This window comes from Hyperolius riggenbachi, chromosome 2 (genome assembly GCF_040937935.1).
Source record: "Hyperolius riggenbachi isolate aHypRig1 chromosome 2, aHypRig1.pri, whole genome shotgun sequence".
Taxonomy (NCBI): domain Eukaryota; kingdom Metazoa; phylum Chordata; class Amphibia; order Anura; family Hyperoliidae; genus Hyperolius; species Hyperolius riggenbachi.
The window spans coordinates 422,994,419-423,013,590 of record NC_090647.1 but is presented as its reverse complement, the minus strand read 5'-3'; the positions used below and the strand labels follow the sequence as shown (position 1 = coordinate 423,013,590).

General features: G+C 43.4%; 1 protein-coding gene across 9 annotated transcripts in view; it reads right to left on the bottom strand.

The window, feature by feature from the left end:
* Window positions 1-4,190: 4,190 nt before the first annotated feature.
* Window positions 4,191-19,172, bottom strand: part of PNPLA4 (patatin like phospholipase domain containing 4) — a 110,209-nt gene continuing 95,227 nt past the window's right edge. For 5 of the 9 annotated variants that reach the window (XM_068265614.1, XM_068265620.1, XM_068265618.1 and 2 more), the window contains 2 exons: window positions 13,872-14,024; window positions 4,191-4,359 (listed from right to left, as the gene is read on the bottom strand). In XM_068265614.1, coding sequence (XP_068121715.1) covers window positions 4,228-4,359; window positions 13,872-14,024 — 285 coding nt within the window. In that variant the 3' untranslated portion in view covers window positions 4,191-4,227. Of the gene's footprint in view, window positions 4,360-9,982; window positions 10,069-13,847; window positions 14,025-19,172 lie in introns of all 9 variants that reach the window. The other 4 variants (XR_011025901.1, XR_011025902.1, XM_068265616.1 and 1 more) reach the window with 4 other exon arrangements.

The window sequence follows — 19,172 nt, the reverse complement described above, 5'->3', positions numbered from 1 at the left end:
ACAATTGTCTATTTATAGAGATATTTGGGTATGTGGAAAAATACACCCCAAAACACATTATACTACTTCTCCTGAGTACGGCGATACCACATGTGTGGCACTTTTTTGCACCCTAACTGCGCTAAGGGGCCCAAAGTCCAATGAGTACCTTTAGGATTTCACAGGTCATTTTGAGAAATTTCGTTTCAAGACTACTCCTCACGGTTTAGGGCCCCTAAAATGCCAGGACAGTATAGGAACCCCACAAATTACCCCATTTTAGAAAGAAGACACCCCAAGGTATTCCGTTAGATGTATGGTGAGTTCATAGAAGATTTTTTTTTTTTGTCACAAGTTAGCGGAAATTGATTGTAATTGTTTTTTTTCACAAAGTGTCATTTTCCGCTAACTTGTGACAAAAAATAAAATCTTCTATGAACTCGCCATTCTCCTAACGGAATACCTTGGGGTGTCTTCTTTCTAAAATGGAGTCATTTGTGGGGTTCCTATACTGCCCTGGCATTTTAGGGGCCCTAAACCGTGAGGAGTAGTCTTGAAACCAAATGTGGCAAAATGACCTGTGAAATCCTAAAGGTACTCATTGGACTTTGGGCCCCTTAGCGCACTTAGGGTGCAAAAAAGTGCCACACATGTGGTACCGCCGTACTCAGGAGAAGTAGTATAATGTGTTTTGGGGTGTATTTTTACACATACCCATGCTGGGTGGGAGAAATATCTCTGTAAATGACAATTATTTGATTTTTTTTACACACAATTGTCCATTTACAGAGAGATTTCTCCCACCCAGCATGGGTATGTATAAAAATACACCCCAAAACACATTATACTACTTCTTCTGAGTACGGCGATACCACATGTGTGACACTTTTTTGCAACCTAGGTGCGCTAAGGGGCCTAACGTCCTATTCACAGGTCATTTTGAGGCATTTGGATTCTAGACTACTCCTCACGGTTTAGGGCCCCTAAAATGCCAGGGCAGTATAGGAACCCCACAAGTGACCCCATTTTAGAAAGAAGACACCCCAAGGTATTCTGTTAGGAGTATGGTGAGTTCATAGAAGATTTTTTTTTTGTCACAAGTTAGCGGAAAATGACACTTTGTGAAAAAAAAAACAATACATATCAATTTCCGCTAACTTGTGACAAAAAATAAAATCTTCTATGAACTCATCATACACCTAAAAGAATACCTTGGGGTGTCTTCTTTCTAAAATGGGGTCACTTGTGGGGTTCCTATACTGCCCTGGCATTTTAGGGGCCCTAAACCGTGAGGAGTAGTCTTGAACCCAAATGTCTCAAAATGACCTGTGAAATCCTAAAGGTACTCATTGGACTTTGGGCCCCTTAGCACAGTTAGGCTGCAAAAAAGTGTCACACATGTGGTATCGCCGTACTCAGAAGAAGTAGTATAATGTGTTTTGTGGTGTATTTTTACATATAACCATGCTGGGTGGGAGAAATATCTCTGTAAATGACACATTTTTGATTTTTTTTACACACAATTGTCCATTTACAGAGAGATTTCTCCCACCCAGCATGGGTATGTGTAAAAATACACCACAAAACACATTATACTACTTCTCCTGAGTATGGCGATACCACATGTGTGACACTTTTTTGCAGCCTAGGTGCGCTAAGGGGCCCAACGTCCTATTCACAGGTCATTTTGAGGCATTTGTTTTCTAGACTACTCCTCACGGTTTAGGGCCCCTAAAATGCCAGGGCAGTATAGGAACCCCACAAGTGACCCCATTTTAGAAAGAAGACACCCCAAGGTATTCCGTTAGGGGTATGGTGAGTTCATAGAAGATTTTATTTTTTCTCACAAGTTAGTGAAAAATGACACTTTGTGAAAAAAACAATAACAATCCAATTTCCGCTAACTTTTGACAAAAAATAAAATATTCTATGAACTCATCATACACCTAACAGAATACCTTGGGGTGTCTTCTTTCTAAAATGGGGTCACTTGTGGGGTTCCTATACTGCCCTGGCATTTTACGGGCCCAAAACTGTGAGTAGTCTGGAAACCAAATTTCTCAAAATGACTGTTCAGGGGTATAAGCATCTGCAAATTTTGATGACAGGTGGTCTATGAGGGGGCAAATTTTGTGGAATCGGTCATAAGCAGGGTGGCCTCTTAGATGACAGGATGTATTGGGCCTGATCTGATGGATAGGAGTGCTAGGGGGGTGACAGGAGGTGATTGATGGGTGTCTCAGGGGGCGGTTAGAGGGGAAAATAGATGCAATCAATGCACTGGGGAGGTGATCGGAAGGGGGTCTGAGGGGGATCTGAGGGTTTGGCCGAGTGATCAGGAGCCCACACGGGGCAAATTAGGGCCTGATCTGATGGGTAGGTGTGCTAGGGGGTGACAGGAGGTGATTGATGGGTGTCTCAAGGTGTGATTAGAGGGGGGAAATAGATGCAAGCAATGCACTGGCGAGGTGATCAGGGCTGGGGTCTGAGGGCGTTCTGAGGTGTGGGCGGGTGATTGGGTGCCCGCAAGGGGCAGATTAGGGTCTAATCTGATGGGTAACAGTGACAGGTGGTGATAGGGGGTGATTGATGGGTAATTAGTGGGTGTTTAGAGGAGAGAATAGATGTAAACAATGGATTTGGGAGGTGATCTGATGTCGGATCTGCGGGCGATCTATTGGTGTGGGTGGGTGATCAGATTGCCCGCAAGGGGCAGGTTAGGGGCTGATTGATGGGTGGCAGTGACAGGGGGTGATTGATGGGTGGCAGTGACAGGGGGTGATTGATGGGTGATTGACAGGTAATCAGTGGGTTATTACAGGGGAGAACAGATGTAAATATTGCACGGGCGAATTGATAAGGGGGGGGTCTGAGGGCAATCTGAGCGTGTGGGCAGGTGATTGGGTGCCCGCAAGGGGCAGATTAGGGTCTAATCTGATGGGTAACAGTGACAGGTGGTGATAGGGGGTGATTGATGGGTAATTAGTGGGTGTTTAGAGGAGAGAATAGATGTAAACAATGGATTTGGGAGGTGATCTGATGTCGGATCTGCGGGCGATCTATTGGTGTGGGTGGGTGATCAGATTGCCCGCAAGGGGCAGGTTAGGGGCTGATTGATGGGTGGCAGTGACAGGGGGTGATTGATGGGTGGCAGTGACAGGGGGTGATTGATGGGTGATTGACAGGTAATCAGTGGGTTATTACAGGGGAGAACAGATGTAAATATTGCACGGGCGAATTGATAAGGGGGGGGTCTGAGGGCAATCTGAGCGTGTGGGCAGGTGATTGGGTGCCCGCAAGGGGCAGATTAGGGTCTAATCTGATGGGTAACAGTGACAGGTGGTGATAGGGGGTGATTGATGGGTAATTAGTGGGTGTTTAGAGGAGAGAATAGATGTAAACAATGGATTTGGGAGGTGATCTGATGTCGGATCTGCGGGCGATCTATTGGTGTGGGGGGGTGATCAGATTGCCCGCAAGGGGCAGATCAGGGGCTGATTGATGGGTGGCAGTGACAGGGGGTGATTGACGGGTGATTGACAGGTGATTGACAGGTGATTGACAGGTGATCAGGGGGGATAGATGCATACAGTACACGGGGGGGGGGGGTCTGGGGGGGGTCTGGGGAGAATCTGAGGGGTGGGGGGGTGATCAGGAGGGAGTAGGGGGCAGATTAGGGACTTAAAAAAAAAATAGCGTTGACAGATAGTGACAGGGAGTGATTGATGGGTGATTAGGAGGGTGACTGGGTGCAAACAGTGGTCTGGGGGGTGGGCAGGGGGGGGTCTGAGGGGTGCTGTGGGCGATCAGGGGGCAGGGGGGGGGGAAATCAGTGTGCTTGGGTGCAGACTAGGGTGGCTGCAGCCTGCCCTGGTGGTCCCTCGGACACTGGGACCACCAGGGCAGGAGGCAGCCAGTATAATAGGCTTTGTATACATTACAAAGCCTATTATACACTGTTGCAGCGGCGATCCGGATGCCAGTAACCCGCCGGCGCTTCCGAACGGCCGGCGGGTTACGGCGAACGGGGGGCGGAGCCAGTCCCCGGCGGCTGATCGCGTCACGAATGACGCGATCGCCGCATAGCCACTCCCGCAGCCGCCCCCGCCGATGGGCGTATTGCGGTCGTTTGGGCCCAGACTTTGCCGCCGCCCATCGGCTGGGGGCGGTCGTTATGTGGTTAAGAAAAACTCACTTAATATTTACAAGTGTGATGGTTAATTTAGCAGCTACTGCAGAGCTGTTTCTTTATTCATACCACTTCTCGCATTGCAAAAATATCACTGTATCTTCAAATCCTTCTTGAAAAATGGACTCCATTCTAGCTTGGCTTGGTGGAAATAGTGCTTGATTGAGTCTTTCAAAATTTGCTCTTGACAGCTAAGAATAAAGTTTCAAGGCAGACAATTAGCTTTTGAATTTATGTACATATTTACAAAAACACATGCACACAATTTAACCTACTGAAGTTAGCCATTAAAGGGGATCTGTAAAAAAAATAAAATAGCCCCTGGGGAGTACTTAACTCAAAGCCTATGGATCCTAATGAGGCTTCCCACATCCTCCTAAGCCTCAGGGATACAGCGCTGTAAGCCCCTGAAAAATCCTGCAGGCGCAGTAGTGGCTGCAGCGCTCAGCATATTTACCAGCTGGCTCCTGCGCAGGCACAGTAGCGGCTTTCCGATGAGCTGGAATAGCTAAGCCCAATCAGGTCCACTCTACTGCACAGGTACGGGTCTGCACCTGCGCAGTAGAGCAGAACCAATCAAACTCAGCTATTTCCGCCAGAGCCCACTAGAAAGCCGCTACTGCGCCTGTGCAGGAGTGCAGATGGTAAATATTGACGTGTGCTGTTCGGGGGCTGCCTGCGCTGGATCACCGAGGCTTAGGATCTCACCAGGATCCAGAGGATTCCCCCTCCCAAGGTAAATACCCCTAATTGATCATAAACAATTGGTCGTGGCCATTAATGGCATTCTTCCCACTAATCAATCCGATCAGATCACTGGAGATGATCAGAAAAACAGATTGGTTCCATTTATCTGATCAAATTGGTTAATACGAATTCTGACATTAATGGGAAACGATCGGCGGGCTTCACCAAGATGGCCGCTTAGACCAAGAGCTCCCGCCTCACCGCTCTTAACACCAGCCGCACTTCAGCTTCCAGTCGCCTTATCAGCGCGGCTCCACCCCGCTCCTCCTGCGGACATCAGCAGGCATCGGAAGATATGTCCAGCAAAGCCTCCAACAATGCGGCAGCAGCTACCGGCACGATGGACAAATTCCTATGCCTTCCTCCTTCCCAAGATGGCGCCGACCTATCCGCGCAGCTCCGCACAGAGAGCACCACGCAACAAGGTACTGCTTCCCCCACAGACCCTGTCACGGCTGCAATATTAGAGGCAACCCTGCAAAAGCATTACCAGTCTCTCTACATCTACCTCCAGTCTTTAATTATATCGGCTGTTAAGGAACTAAAAACGGAGATTACAGAGATAGGGAACCGCACAGAGGCCCTAGAAACCAGGGTGGACACTATAGCACAAAAACAAGCAGACATAGAGGACGACCAGCGTATTATCTTCTCTGATCTAAAAAGCTTCAGATCTGCACACGAAGACTTGGAAAATAGAGAGCGCAGGCAAAACGTTCGAGTAAAAGGAATCTCAATGCAGGTATCTAATGAACACCTAAACTCCCACCTCTCAGAGCTTTTCCACACAATTGCTCCTGATGTTCCCAACGAATTATGGAGAATGGATCGAGCTCACAGAGCACTGGGCGAACGGCAAACCACAGCAGGCAGACCTAAAGATGTAGTCATCCGCCTACATTACTACGAGGCCAAGGAGGCTTTATTCAAAGCCCTACGCAATGTCTCTTCATTCGAGTTCAAAGGGGACTCGGTCTCAGTATATAACGACCTCTCTCTAATCACACTGGCTAAACGCAGATCCCTCAAGCCTGTGACGCAACTTCTCCGAGAAGCCAAGATTCCCTACAAATGGGGATTCCCCTTCAGATTGATTGTCATCAGACAGGGGGCCACTTTCTCACTATCCGATATAGATGATGCCGATCTATTCCTTAAACAGATGGGCCTTCGACTTGCACAAAACTCCGGCTCCCCAAGACGCCGATCGCCTGAGGCCTCTCCGCCACGCAAAGTCCGCCACATTTCAGAGTGGACCAAAGTACCCCTCCGCAGTCTCTCTACCCAGAAATCAGTGGAATCTATGGACTCCCAACCAGCTTGACCTGGGTCATCTCTACATCCACCTTCCCATCCTAATGGATCCCCGGCCTTTTTAGACCAGCTCTCTGACTGTCCTGATCGCCACATCGGATATTCCTAAGTATCTCTTCCTTTTCTTCTACCATCTGAGTTCCCCTTTTATTTTTATGCTACCCCCTCCATGTTTAATCTTTACCATATAAGCTTTGACATTTTACTACACTGGGGGGAAAGAGGAATATATGTTTATGTACGAATACACTCCAGATAACTTCTGGTGCTACCTTTACCTAAATTAATGTTTACCTTTCACTACTGTTGATGTTATGGTTAAAATATATAACCCAGGAGGTTTCTCTAAAATAAGTTCTTGATCGGTGGCGGTCACTTGGAGACCCCTCATGTACCTCAGGAGGCTTCCCAGTTTCAGGGAACACCCGCTTTTCCGGGCCTTCCCTCCCTGGGTACCCTCACTTTGGTGGCCTAATTATGTCACCTCAAAATGTAGCCACGACCTTTACAGTGGCAATGTTAATCCCTCTTGTAATATCCTTAACAGGTTCTGGTTTATGTTACCCTCCCCTACACAAGGTATCCTAATACGCAATATTTTAGGTTGGTTCCCTGCCCCTCTTCGCCTTTCAGCTCTTCCCCTGGACAATGGTTAGACTCCTTACAGCTAATGCTAAGGGGCTAAACACCCCCCAAAAAAGGTATGCCCTCCTTAAAGACCTCAAGAGACTGGAAGTGGACATTGCTCTAGTTCAGGAGACCCACTTTAAACGAGCCGACCCCCCCCCCGCTTTTTTTAATGGGAAACGATCGGTCGGCCGCCACATTGTATCGTTAATGGCCAATTTTACGCAGTCAGTGAGGAATGCTTACATTTATATATCCATATAAAGATGTAAAAAAACAACTGATTTTGTGTGGATACCATGTTCATTTAAACAATACACAGCTACACACTCAGGCTGAAAGCAAGAGGGTTAACAGTGTCAACTGGCTCTACTAAATATTATGTTGCTACCTATTTATCAAGGTAATGGTGCATATACGCACACTTTTCCTAGTGATGACAAACAACAGCTAGTATTCTTTTCGCATATACATTGGTATTCACACAAAGTTTTATGCAAAAAAAACCCAAAAAAACAGGCCGTCAATATGAAAATTTGTGCACAATGGCCCATAGCACGGTGGCGTAGTGGTTAGCGCTCTTGCCTTGCAGCGCTGGGTCCCCGGTTCGAATCCCAGCCAGGGCACCATCTGCAAGGAGTTTATATGTTCTCCCCGTGTCTGTGTGGGTTTCCTCCGGGTACTCTGGTTTCCTCCCACATCCCAAAAACAAACAGAGAAGTTAGTTGGCTCATCCCTAAATTGGCCCTAGACTATAGTACTTACACTACATAATACAAAACATAGACATATGATAATAGTAGGGATTAGATTGTGAGCTCCTTTGAGGGACAGTTAGCGACAAGACAATATATATATACTGTACAGCGCTGCGTAATATGTCGGCGCTATATAAATACTAAATAATAATAATATGCAATTTGCTTTTTCTCCTGAGTTTTCTCCTGAGGCTGGGTGCACACATAACATAACATGAAAGGCTGCGTTTTATCTAATGTTTTTATTTCATGTTGTGTTTTTTTGTGTGCGTTTTTGCTGTTTTTACTGCGTTTTTAGAGCGTTCGCGTTTTTTTACCACAGATGCGTTTTTCAAGCGGTTTACGTGAGTTTTGATGCATTTGCAGTTCCCATATACAAAACGCATATGCGTTTTGTATGCGTTTTCCAAGCGTTTTTTATAGTTCCATTTATGCAAATCACTAGAAAGACAGCAGGAAGCGGAAATACATCACAAAACACTTTTTTGGGAAAAAAACTCATGTAAAAACGCATTGAAAACGCATGAAAAATGCATACCATTGCGTTCCCATTGACTTTCACTTTCATGTGCGCTTTTGATGCGTTTTTGCACATTACGCAACAAAATCAGCGGTTTTAAAAACACACGCATATAAAGCGCATGCGCGTTTTTATATGTATTTTTTCCTGTGGCCATAGACTTCCATTAGCGGCAAAAACGCAGCATTTTCCGCAACGCCACCGTTTCTGCTATGTGTGCACCTAGCCTAAGTGATATTTTGAAACTTGTCAATAAAATGCCTTTTAACTACCCCAAGACCGCATCACGCCAATGGGCATAATCGCGGTGGCAGCCCCTGGACCGCCTAACGCCAATTTGCATCAAGTCCTGGGGCCGGCTACTGCAGGAGATCGCATGCATCTTCTGCTTGGGAGGTGGAGCTCCGCCCCGCCTTCAGTCTCCGAGCGGCGATCGCTGCTCGGGAGACTGTTACACGGTGAAACCTCCGTCTTTTTACTAAGTACAGCGGCAGCGTTGTACTGGGGACAGCTGTGTGACACGGCTGTCCCCCTGGGGCACAGGAGAGCAATCGGCTCTTATAGGCTAAAGCCTATGAAAGCCGATCACCATGATTGGCTGACTGCGAGCAGGGGGGGGGGGGGGAGGGAAAAAAATACAAAAATAGTTATATTTAAAAATAAACAAGATAAATATTGATAATTGTGTTGTGCGGCCCTGCAGCTTGGCCTTAAAGCTGCAGTGGCCTATTTTGAAAGAAATAGCCTGGTCTTTAGGGGGGGGGGGGTAGCACTGTGGTCCTGAAGTGGTTAAATCAAAAGCAAGCAAAAAATACTTCAAATAGTTTTGATAGCACTTTTTCACCTACTGTTTGGTACTTTTTCAATTGCAAAGTGCTGAAAAGCTAAATAGAAGATGAAACATTATCTTCTAGGAGAAAACTCAGGAGAAAAGATGAACTGCATATGGGCCAATTTGTGAAAAATATGGGGTTGCCAGATCTTTAAGTGACCTCTGGGTGCACCTATATATGTGCTAGGTTCTTGGGTGAGAGAGCTCTGAACAGCTGCCTTGCCTGAGTATATTCTAGCACATTTCACTTAAACTTTATTTAGCTTTTTAGGCACCACCCATGTCTAATCTCATGCAAGAGCACCACTGGCGACTATAAGTATTTTCAGAATGCTGTGCGTTTACATGACTTTGGGCTAGAAAGGGATTCATAGTAGAATTTCTCTGCTCTCCTTCCTGCCTTCCAACACAGCCCTCTAGTGGGAAAAAACACTCCTACATTGCCTCATATACTGCCTACTACAGTAGAGTCTTAGCTATCCAGCACTGGCAAGGATCGGCTGATGCCAGAAAACTGTGCTTTCTGGTTGCTTGAGACTTAATGTTAAAAATAGGCCTAGCTAACACAGTTCTAATACCCCACTCTATATACATACCATGAACTCTGTATTACATATTAAAACACAGTTATTGAAATTATATCACTTTGTACAGCACCACTGAATATGTTGGCGTTTCATAAATTAATAATAGTATTAACCCTGGTGGAGCCATGGAACCCAGTCATTAAGCACAGCAGAGCCCACAAACAGCCTAAGAAATTGGCCTTCACCACTGTGAGTACTGCGGGTGATTTGTGCATGTTGGTAGAGACTGCTGGTCAGTTGAATTCTGGGTAACTAGGATTATGCTCCACCTACTTCTCTTTTATTCCTGTAGTCCTTATACTTGAGCTTGAGCCTATTCATTATAGTTTGCACATAGGAAAAAGAAATGGAGACCAAGAGCCAAATATGGTGTATTATGTTTGTAAATCACAAATAAACAAGTATATGACTTAGGAAAGTTATACTCACAAGAATGGGTTACCACACAGGCAACCACTGTATAGGCAGGTGGGGCGATTATTTCGCAACCCCACTCGGGTTTAAGAAGTCACTCTCTGTATACAGAAAAAAAAAAGGGTTACACCCCTCCACCTGGGGTGGACTAGACTATGGTGTAGCCTAAACAGAGGCACCAAAATAGGATAAAACAGTGTTAACAACAATTTAAAAGAGGAGGTAGTGATGTATTTACTTAAAACAGCATTCAGGCAAATCAAGTAGAGCAAACTAGTAAGGGTCTGGTATACAGCCAAGCGCCTCTGTCTCTCTCGCCTCTGAGACAGAGGTGCTTGCTGTAGACCCTTACTAGTTTGTTCTCCTCGATTTGCCTGATGAAGCAGGATTGTGCCTGTAAAACATGTTGCAATTTGGAATACCTATTAAATGCTATTTTTGGATGAAATAACAGAACTGTGCCTGTTTGGTCTACTGGGGAGGTACGTCCACCACTACCTCCTCTTTTAAACCGTTTTTAACCCTGTTTTATCCTATTTTACACTAATCATTACTATCCCACACTTGACAGTGCAATATCATGGACATTTTGTTTCGTTTTTGCATTGAAATAGGCATAGAGCACTTGCCAAACTACTAATTCAATTAGTGTTTAAAAGGTTAAATTGTGCAGATGTCTGTCTGGAGTTTGGCTTTAAATGAATGCCTTTAATTAAAGTTTTAAGTTTCTTTAAAAGAATGCTATATAAAGGATTTTTAATTACAAGTTCAACATTTTTACAGTACTCACTATGTGAAACCAGTGGTGTACATTGTGTTTGCATGTAGATATTAATTTACATCTACCCTGAGCAAAACAGCATATTTTAATTAAAAAGTTAACATTGGCTGAAAACAGAAATTGAAAAAGTATCATAAACTTTTGATCCAATTCTTGCTTAAAATGATATTTTGTCATTGTTAGAATTTGTGATATCAGATTCTGAACCCAGCACAACTGTGTGAGAATCAGGGCTAAGCAGGTGAATTTTTTAAGTTTCGTTTGACAGCGAATTGGCCCATTTTTGTTTACTGCATTTTTTCTGCTGAAAATTTTACGGCAGATTTTGGGGTAAAATTGCACTGAAGTCAATAGCGCTGACTTTAGTGGTTAAAAGTAAAGCCCCCATCCAGTGTATATTTAGATAAAGGTGCCTGTTTAAAATGGTGCAGGATGGTGGTAGTAGAATATCGGTAACTTTACCAGTATTCCACTACTTCATTCATGTAGTAAAACATCGGTAATATTTACCGATATTTCACTATGACCCAACCTCCCCCTACTCTCACACAGAATCCCCCCTAGTGGTGCTTAACCTTAACAGCCCCCCACCACCCCCATGGGTAACCAGATTTAATCTCCCCAACCCCGTGGGTGCCTATCCTTAACTCCAGACACATTCTATTTAAAAGAGCACTCGTTATGCAAACTGTGGCTACAAATAGTCGTCAATTTGAGTCCACTACTTGTAGCCGCATATCACAAACCCTTTTAAACAGCTGCTCTGCCCATACATGCTATAATCACCAAATCTGCTAGGTAATTTAAGGAGAATAGTGGAAAGGAGGTGGGGGTGATATTTCAAGAAGATCTTGTAGTTTGAAAAATATGTTGTACATTTGATAAAATTGATTTCTAAAGTTACAAGAGGAAACAATGTTGTTGTTTTTTCATGTGGTTAAATGACAGGTAATGTATATACCCATCAGTATTTAAAATGTACATACAGTATATCCCCAGAAACAGTAGTGTATTTCCTGGGCAAGTTGCAATGCTTTTGCCAGAAATCGCTGTACAGCCACAACGCTGTTGTATAATCCCTGTCAAATATACCTATTATTTGTATTAGGAAAAGTAAATTAAAAAAGGTTTATTGTTTCATTGTTATGCTTTTTTTTAAAGGAGTTCTTTCGCGAAAAAAGTAGGCAGTTAAAAAATGTGACAGATGACAGGTTTTGGGCCAGTCCATCTTTTTAAGGGGGATTCTCAGGGCTTTCTTTGTTTTCAACAGCATTTCCTGAACAACAGTTGCAAAATTTAACTGACATAATAGTGTGCAAGTGATTAGGGAGGCCGGCTGGTATCTTGCTATTTTGGCAGTTAAACTGCTGTTCAGGAAATGCTGTTGAAAACAAAGAAAGCCCTGAGAATCCCCCTTAAAAAGATGGACTGGCCCAAAACCTGTCATCTGTCACATTTTTTAACTGCCTACTTTTTTCGCGAAAGAACCTTTTTAAATGTAATCCTTTGTTGAAATAGGTAAAGGTTACATTTGCACCCCTATACCCATTTCACTGGGTGCGAGGGGGGGGGGGGGGGCATCTGGAGTAAGACAAATGTGCAAATCACTATATTGCTATATTTACTGGCTTATTTTGCCTAGGTTCCTTCCTCTGGCTCCATATTGCATGACATTAATGCAAATGAATATAGCTTGGAAATGATGGAGAGGGTCCATTTAAAGTGAACCAGAGGTTAGAGTGGTATGGAGGCTACCATATGTATTTCCCTTTAAACATTACTAGTTGTCTGGCAGTCATGTTGATCTATTTGGCTGCAGTAGTGAACTGAATTACACCAGAAACAAGCATGCAGCTGATCTTGTCAGCTCTGACTATATTGTCAGAAACCCCCAACCTGCTGCATGCTTGTTCAGGGTCTAGGGTTGAAAGTATGAGAGGCAGAGAACCAGCAGGGCAGCCAGGCAACTGGTATTGCTTAAAAGGAAATAAATATGGCAGCCTCTGTATTATTCTTGCATCGGGTTCCCTTTAAGATAGACTTTCGATGCTGGAGTGCTAAATGGCAATACCGCTTCAAAGGACAACTGCAGCAAGAAGTACCAGTTGCCTGACAACCCTGCTGATCTATGTGTCTGCAGTAGAGTTTGAATAACACTAGAATCAAGCATGCAGTTAATCCTGTCAGATCTAACAATGTCAGAAACACCTGATATGCTGCATGCTTGTTCAGGGTCTATGGCTAAATGCATTAGAGGCAGGGGATCAGGAGGCTAGCCAGACGACTGGTATTGCTTAAAAGGAAATAAATATAGCAGCCTCCACATACCTCTCCCTACAGTTGTCCTTTAAGGCAATTGAGACTCAGCTGATGGCTGCATTATGATTGGTGGACATTAGATGCTGAACATCATATATTTCTCCTCCCTGTGAAGCAAGACTTGTTAAAGCCCAGGTGGGCGTGTGTGTGTGTGTGTGTGCGCGCACGTGTGTGTGTGTGTGGAGGATTGAAGGAGGAGGTGGAACCACACAGCCTGTAGCATACCCCACTGTGATACGGAAGCACTTCCCAGCATACTCAAGTTGCAGTGTGACCACAATTTCTGAAGTGGTCCAAAACTCCTGGTCTGGATGCAGGTTCACTTACCAAATCACAAGGAAGACATGGTATCTCCAGGACCAACTTGGTGGTTGGGTGACATACAACATTCCCACCTGAACTGCCATTACCTTTTGCACACTGTGCTACAGCGGGCAGCTGTTTCTGCATAATGCATGGCCCTGTTAGTCAGAACTGTATGTAGGAGTGCTGGCTTTCTAATGGTATAAGCTGCGTTATCTGGGACTGGTCCACCTTGCTAATAAGATGGGGACAGCATCGGGTAGGCATTTCCTACAGCAGGGGTTGGCTCTTCATGTAGTTGGAGTCACATTAGATTTGTTTTGTATGCACATTAAAGTATCCGCTTTTAAAATGCTGAATTAGCACCATGTACTGTGTTTGTGTATATTCCACAAGCAAAACCTCTTGCAGTAAACAACAATTCACTCTTTAACTTCATTTACATAATTTGCAATATACACCTCACAAGCACTTTACCTACAAATGGGCAAACATCATTACCAGTATTTCCAGGTTGACAATTTTAAAATACAAATCCAGATGTCCTTTGTCTTTTGGGCATATGTCCTGCCGACCAAAAAATGGTGACACGGTTACTGTCCGTCCTGTAGGCAAAATAGGAAGACTGTCTGTAAATCCACCGTCAAACCATTTCTGCAAAAGCAATAAATAAATAAGTCAACTTATGTAAAAATGTGTTACACTTTGCAGTTTTTTTGGTTACCGGAACAATATTGATATCAGAGGTGGATGCATCTCACAATAGCTGAATCCTGAACTCTTTTTAGCCGGAAAAAAAAAAAAATAACATTGTCGTTTTTTATTTTTATTTTTTTACAGACAATCAGCATTTTTGGTTAAATAACGGGGCCCGAGCAATATAAAACAGCATCTTCAGCATGCTCATTTGCTTGGGCCTATTTTGCATCATAGTCCGCTTAAATGTTTAATTATAATTATTCATAATTTGGACCACTTAGTACATACACTTTTACAATGATAAAAAAAAAAACCAACTCAGACAACAGAGAGAAAGAAAAAAAAAAAAGACAAAAACATCCGCAGACTAAACAGTGGAGTAATTTTCTATCTACACCTAGTAAATTTTGAATATCTCACTCAGGGCAAAAAATAATTATCCCTCATAGGCTATTTCTGTAGGGTGGAAAACCATAGTCTGTAGGAATTTACGGGGGAATCCGATTGGTCATCCAAGATATCTGTATCATTATTTTCCTTCATACTTAAATAAAAATAAATTGTATCCCTCCATTCATTCAAACCAGGCGTAGATATACAGGATCTTCTCAAAAAATTAGCATATTGTGATAAAGTTCATTATTTTCTGTAATGTTCTGATAAACATTAGACTTTCATATATTTTAGATTCAAATACACACAACTGAAGTAGTTCAAGGCTTTTATTATTTTAATATTGATGATTTTGGCATACAGCTCATGAAAACCCAAATTTCCTATCCCAAAAAATTAGCATATTTCATCCGACCAATAAAAGAAAAGTGTTTTTAAAACAAAAAAAGTCAACCTTCAAATAATTATGTTCAGTTATGCACTCAATGCTTGGTCGGGAATCCTTTTGCAGAAATGACTGCTTCAATGCGGCGTGGCATGGAGGTAATCAGTCTGTGGCACTGCTCAGGTGTTTTGGAGGCCCAGGATGCTTCAATAGCGGCCTTAAGCTCATCCATAGTGTTGGGTCTTGCATCTCTCAACTTTCTCTTCACAATATCCCACAGATTCTCTATGGGGTTCAGATCAGGAGAGTTGGCAAGCCAATTGAGCACAGTAACACCATGGACAGTAAACCATTTACCAGTGGTTTTGGGACTGTGAGCAGGTGCCAGGTCGTGCTGAAAAATGAAATCATCTCCATAAAGTTTTTCAGCAGATGGAAGCATGAAGTGCTCCAAAATCTCCTGATAGCTAGCTGCATTGACCCTGCCCTTGATAAAACACAGTGGATCAACACCAGCAGCTGACATGGCACCCCAGACCATCACTGACTGTGGGTACTTGACACTGGACTTCAGGCATTTTGGCATTTCCCTCTCCGCAGTCTTCCTCCAGACTCTGGCAACTTGATTTCCGAATGACATGTAAAAGTTGCTTTCATCTGAAAAAAGTACTTTGGACCACTGAGCAACAGTCCAGTGCTGCTTCTCTGTAGCCCAGGTCAGGCGCTTCTGCCGCTGTTTCTGTTTCAAAAGTGGGTTCATGCTTCCATCTGCTGAAAAGCTTTATGTAGATAAAGATTTCATTTTTCAGCACGACCTGGCACCTGCTCACAGTGCCAAAACCACTGGTAATTGGTTTACTGACCATGGTAGTACTGTGCTCAATTGGCCTGCCAACTCTCCTGATCTGAACCCCATAGAGAATCTGTGGCATATTGTGAAGAGAAAGTTGAGAGACGCAAGACCCAACACTCTGGATGAGCTTAACCACTTGAGGACCTAGGGCTTTCTACCCCTTAAGGACCGGCCACTTTTTTTCCATTCAGACCACTGCAGCTTTCACGGTTTATTGCTCGCTCATACAACCTACCACCTAAATGAATTTTGGCTCCTTTTCTTGTCACTAATAAAGCTTTCTTTTGGTGCTATTTGATTGCTCCTGCGATTTTTACTTTTTATTATATTCAGCAAAAAAGACATGAATTTTGGCAAAAAAATGATTTTTTTAACTTTCTGTGCTGACAGTTTTCAAATAAAGTAAAATTTCTGTATACATGCAGCGCGAAAAATGTGGACAAACATGTTTTTGATAAAAAAAACCCCATTCAGTGTATATTTATTGGTTTGGGTAAAAGTTATAGCGTTTACAAACTATGGTGCAAAAAGTGAATTTTCCCTTTTTTAAGCATCTCTGACTTTTCTGACCCTCTGTCATGTTTCATGAGGGGCTAGAATTCCAGGATAGTATAAATACCCCCCAAATGACCCCATTTTGGAAAGAAGACATCCCAAAGTATTCACTGAGAGGCATAGTGAGTTCATAGAAGATATTATTTTTTGTCACAAGTAAGCGGAAAATGACACTTTGTGAAAAAAAAAAAAAAAAAAGTTTCCATTTCTTCTAACTTGCGACAAAAAAAAATGAAATCTGCCACGGACTCACCATGCCCCTCTCTGAATACCTTGAAGGGTCTACTTTCCAAAATGGGGTCATTTGTGGGGTGTGTTTACTGTCCTGACATTTTGGGGGGTGCTAAATTGTAAGCACCCCTGTAAAGCCTAAAGGTGCTCATTGGACTTTGGACCCCTTAGCGCAGTTAGGCTGCAAAAAAGTGCCACACATGTGGTATTGCCGTACTCAGGAGAAGTAGTATAATGTGTTTTGGGGTGTATTTTTACACATACCCATGCTGGGTGGGAGAAATATCTCTGTAAATGACAATTTGTTAATTTTTTTTACACACAATTGTCCATTTACAGAGATCTTTCTCCCACTCAGCATGGGTATGTGTAAAAATACACCACAAAACACATTATACTACTTCTCCTGAGTACGGCGATACCACATGTGTGGCACTTTTTTGCACCCTAACTGCGCTAAAGGGCCCAAAGTCCAATGAGTACCTTTAGAATTTCACAGGTCATTTTGAGAAATTTCGTTTCAAGACTACTCCTCACGGTTTAGGGCCCCTAAAATGCCAGGGCAGTATAGGAATCCCACAAATGACCCCATTTTAGAAAGAAGACACCCCAAGGTATTCCGTTAGGAGTATGGTGAGTTCATAGAAGATTTTATTTTTTGTCAAAAGTTAGCGGAAAATGACACTTTGTGAAAAAACACAATTAAAATCAATTTCCGCTAACTTTTGACAAAAAATAAAATCTTCTATGAACTCACCATACTCCTAACGGAATACCTTGGGGTGTCTTCTTTCTAAAATGGGGTCATTTGTGGGGTTCCTATACTGCTCTGGCATTTTAGGGGCCCTAAACCGTGAGGAGTAGTCTTGAAACGAAATTTCTCAAAACGACCTGTGAAATTCTAAAGGTACTCATTGGACTTTGGGCCCTTTAGCGCAGTTAGGGTGCAAAAAAGTGCCACACATGTGGTATCGCCATACTCGGGAGAAGTAGTACAATGTGTTTTGGGGTGTATTTTTACACATACCCATGCTGGGTGGGAGAAATACCTCTGTAAATGGACAATTGTGTGTAAAAAAATCAAAAGATTGTCATTTACAGAGGTATTTCTCCCACCCAGCATGGGTATGTGTAAAAATACACCCCAAAACACATTATACTACTTCTCCCGAGTACGGCGATACCACATGTGTGGCACTTTTTTGCACCCTAACTGCACTAAGGGGCCCAAAGTCCAATGAGTACCTTTAGGATTTCACAGGTCATTTTTGTTTCAAGACTACTCCTCACGGTTTAGGGCCCCTAAAATGCCAGGGCAGTATAGGAACCCCACTAATGACCCCATTTTAGAAAGAAGACACCCCAAGGTATTCCGTTAGGAGTATGGTGAGTTCATAGAAGTTTTTATTTTTTTGTCACAAGTTAGCGGAAATTGATTTTAATAGTTTTTTTTTCACAAAGTGTCATTTTCCGCTAACTTGTGACAAAAAATAAAATCTTCTATGAACTCACCATACTCCGTACGGAATACCTTTGGGTGTCTTCTTTCTAGATGGGGTCATTTGTGGGGTTCCTATACTGCCCTGGCATTTTAGGGGCCCTAAACCGTGAGGAGTAGTCTTGAAACCAAATGTCGCAAAATGACCTGTGAAATCCTAAAGGTACTCATTGGACTTTGGGCCCCTTAGCGTACTTAGGGTGTAAAAAAGTGCCACACATGTGGTACCGCCGTACTCAGGAGAAGTAGTATAATGCGTTTTGGGGTGTATTTTTACACATACCCATGCTAAGTGGGAGAAATATCTCTGTAAATGACAATTGTTTGATTTTTTTACACACAATTGTCCATTTACATAGAAATTTCTCCCATCCAGCATGGGTATGTGTAAAAATACACCCCAAAACACATTATACTACTTTTCCTGAGTACGGCGGTACCACATGTGTGACAATTTTTTGCAGCCTAGGTGCGCTAAGGGGCCCAACGTCCTATTCACAGGTCATTTTGAAGCATTTGTTTTCTAGACTACTCCTCGCGGTTTAGGGCCCCTAAAATGCCAGGGCAGTATAGGAACCCCACAAGTGACCCCATTTTAGAAAGAAGACACCCCAAGGTATTCCGTTAGGTGTATGGCGAGTTCATAGAAGATTTTATTTTTTGTCAGTTAGTTAGTGAAAAATGACACTTTGTGAAAAAAAACCAATAAAAATTGATTTCCGCTAACTTTTGACAAAAAATAAAATTTTACAGGCCCAAAACCGTGAGTAGTCTGGAAACCAAATGTCTCAAAATGACTGTTCAGGGGTATAAGCATCTGCAAATTTTGATGACAGGTGGTCTATGAGGGGGCGAATTTTGTGGAACCGGTCATAAGCAGGGTGGCCTTTTAGATGACAGGTTGTATTGGGCCTGATCTGATGGATAGGAGTGCTAGGGGGGTGACAGGAGGTGATTGATGGGTGTCTCAGGGGGTGATTAGAGGGGGGAATAGATGCAAGCAATGCACTGGCGAGGTGATCAGGGCTGGGGTCTGAGGGCATTCTGAGGGTGTGGGCGGGTGATTGAGTGCCCTAGGGGCAGATAGGGGTCTAATCTGATAGGTAGCAGTGACAGGGGGTGATTGATGGGTAATTAGTGGGTGTTTAGGGTAGAGAATAGATGGAAACACTGCGCTTGGGTGGTGAT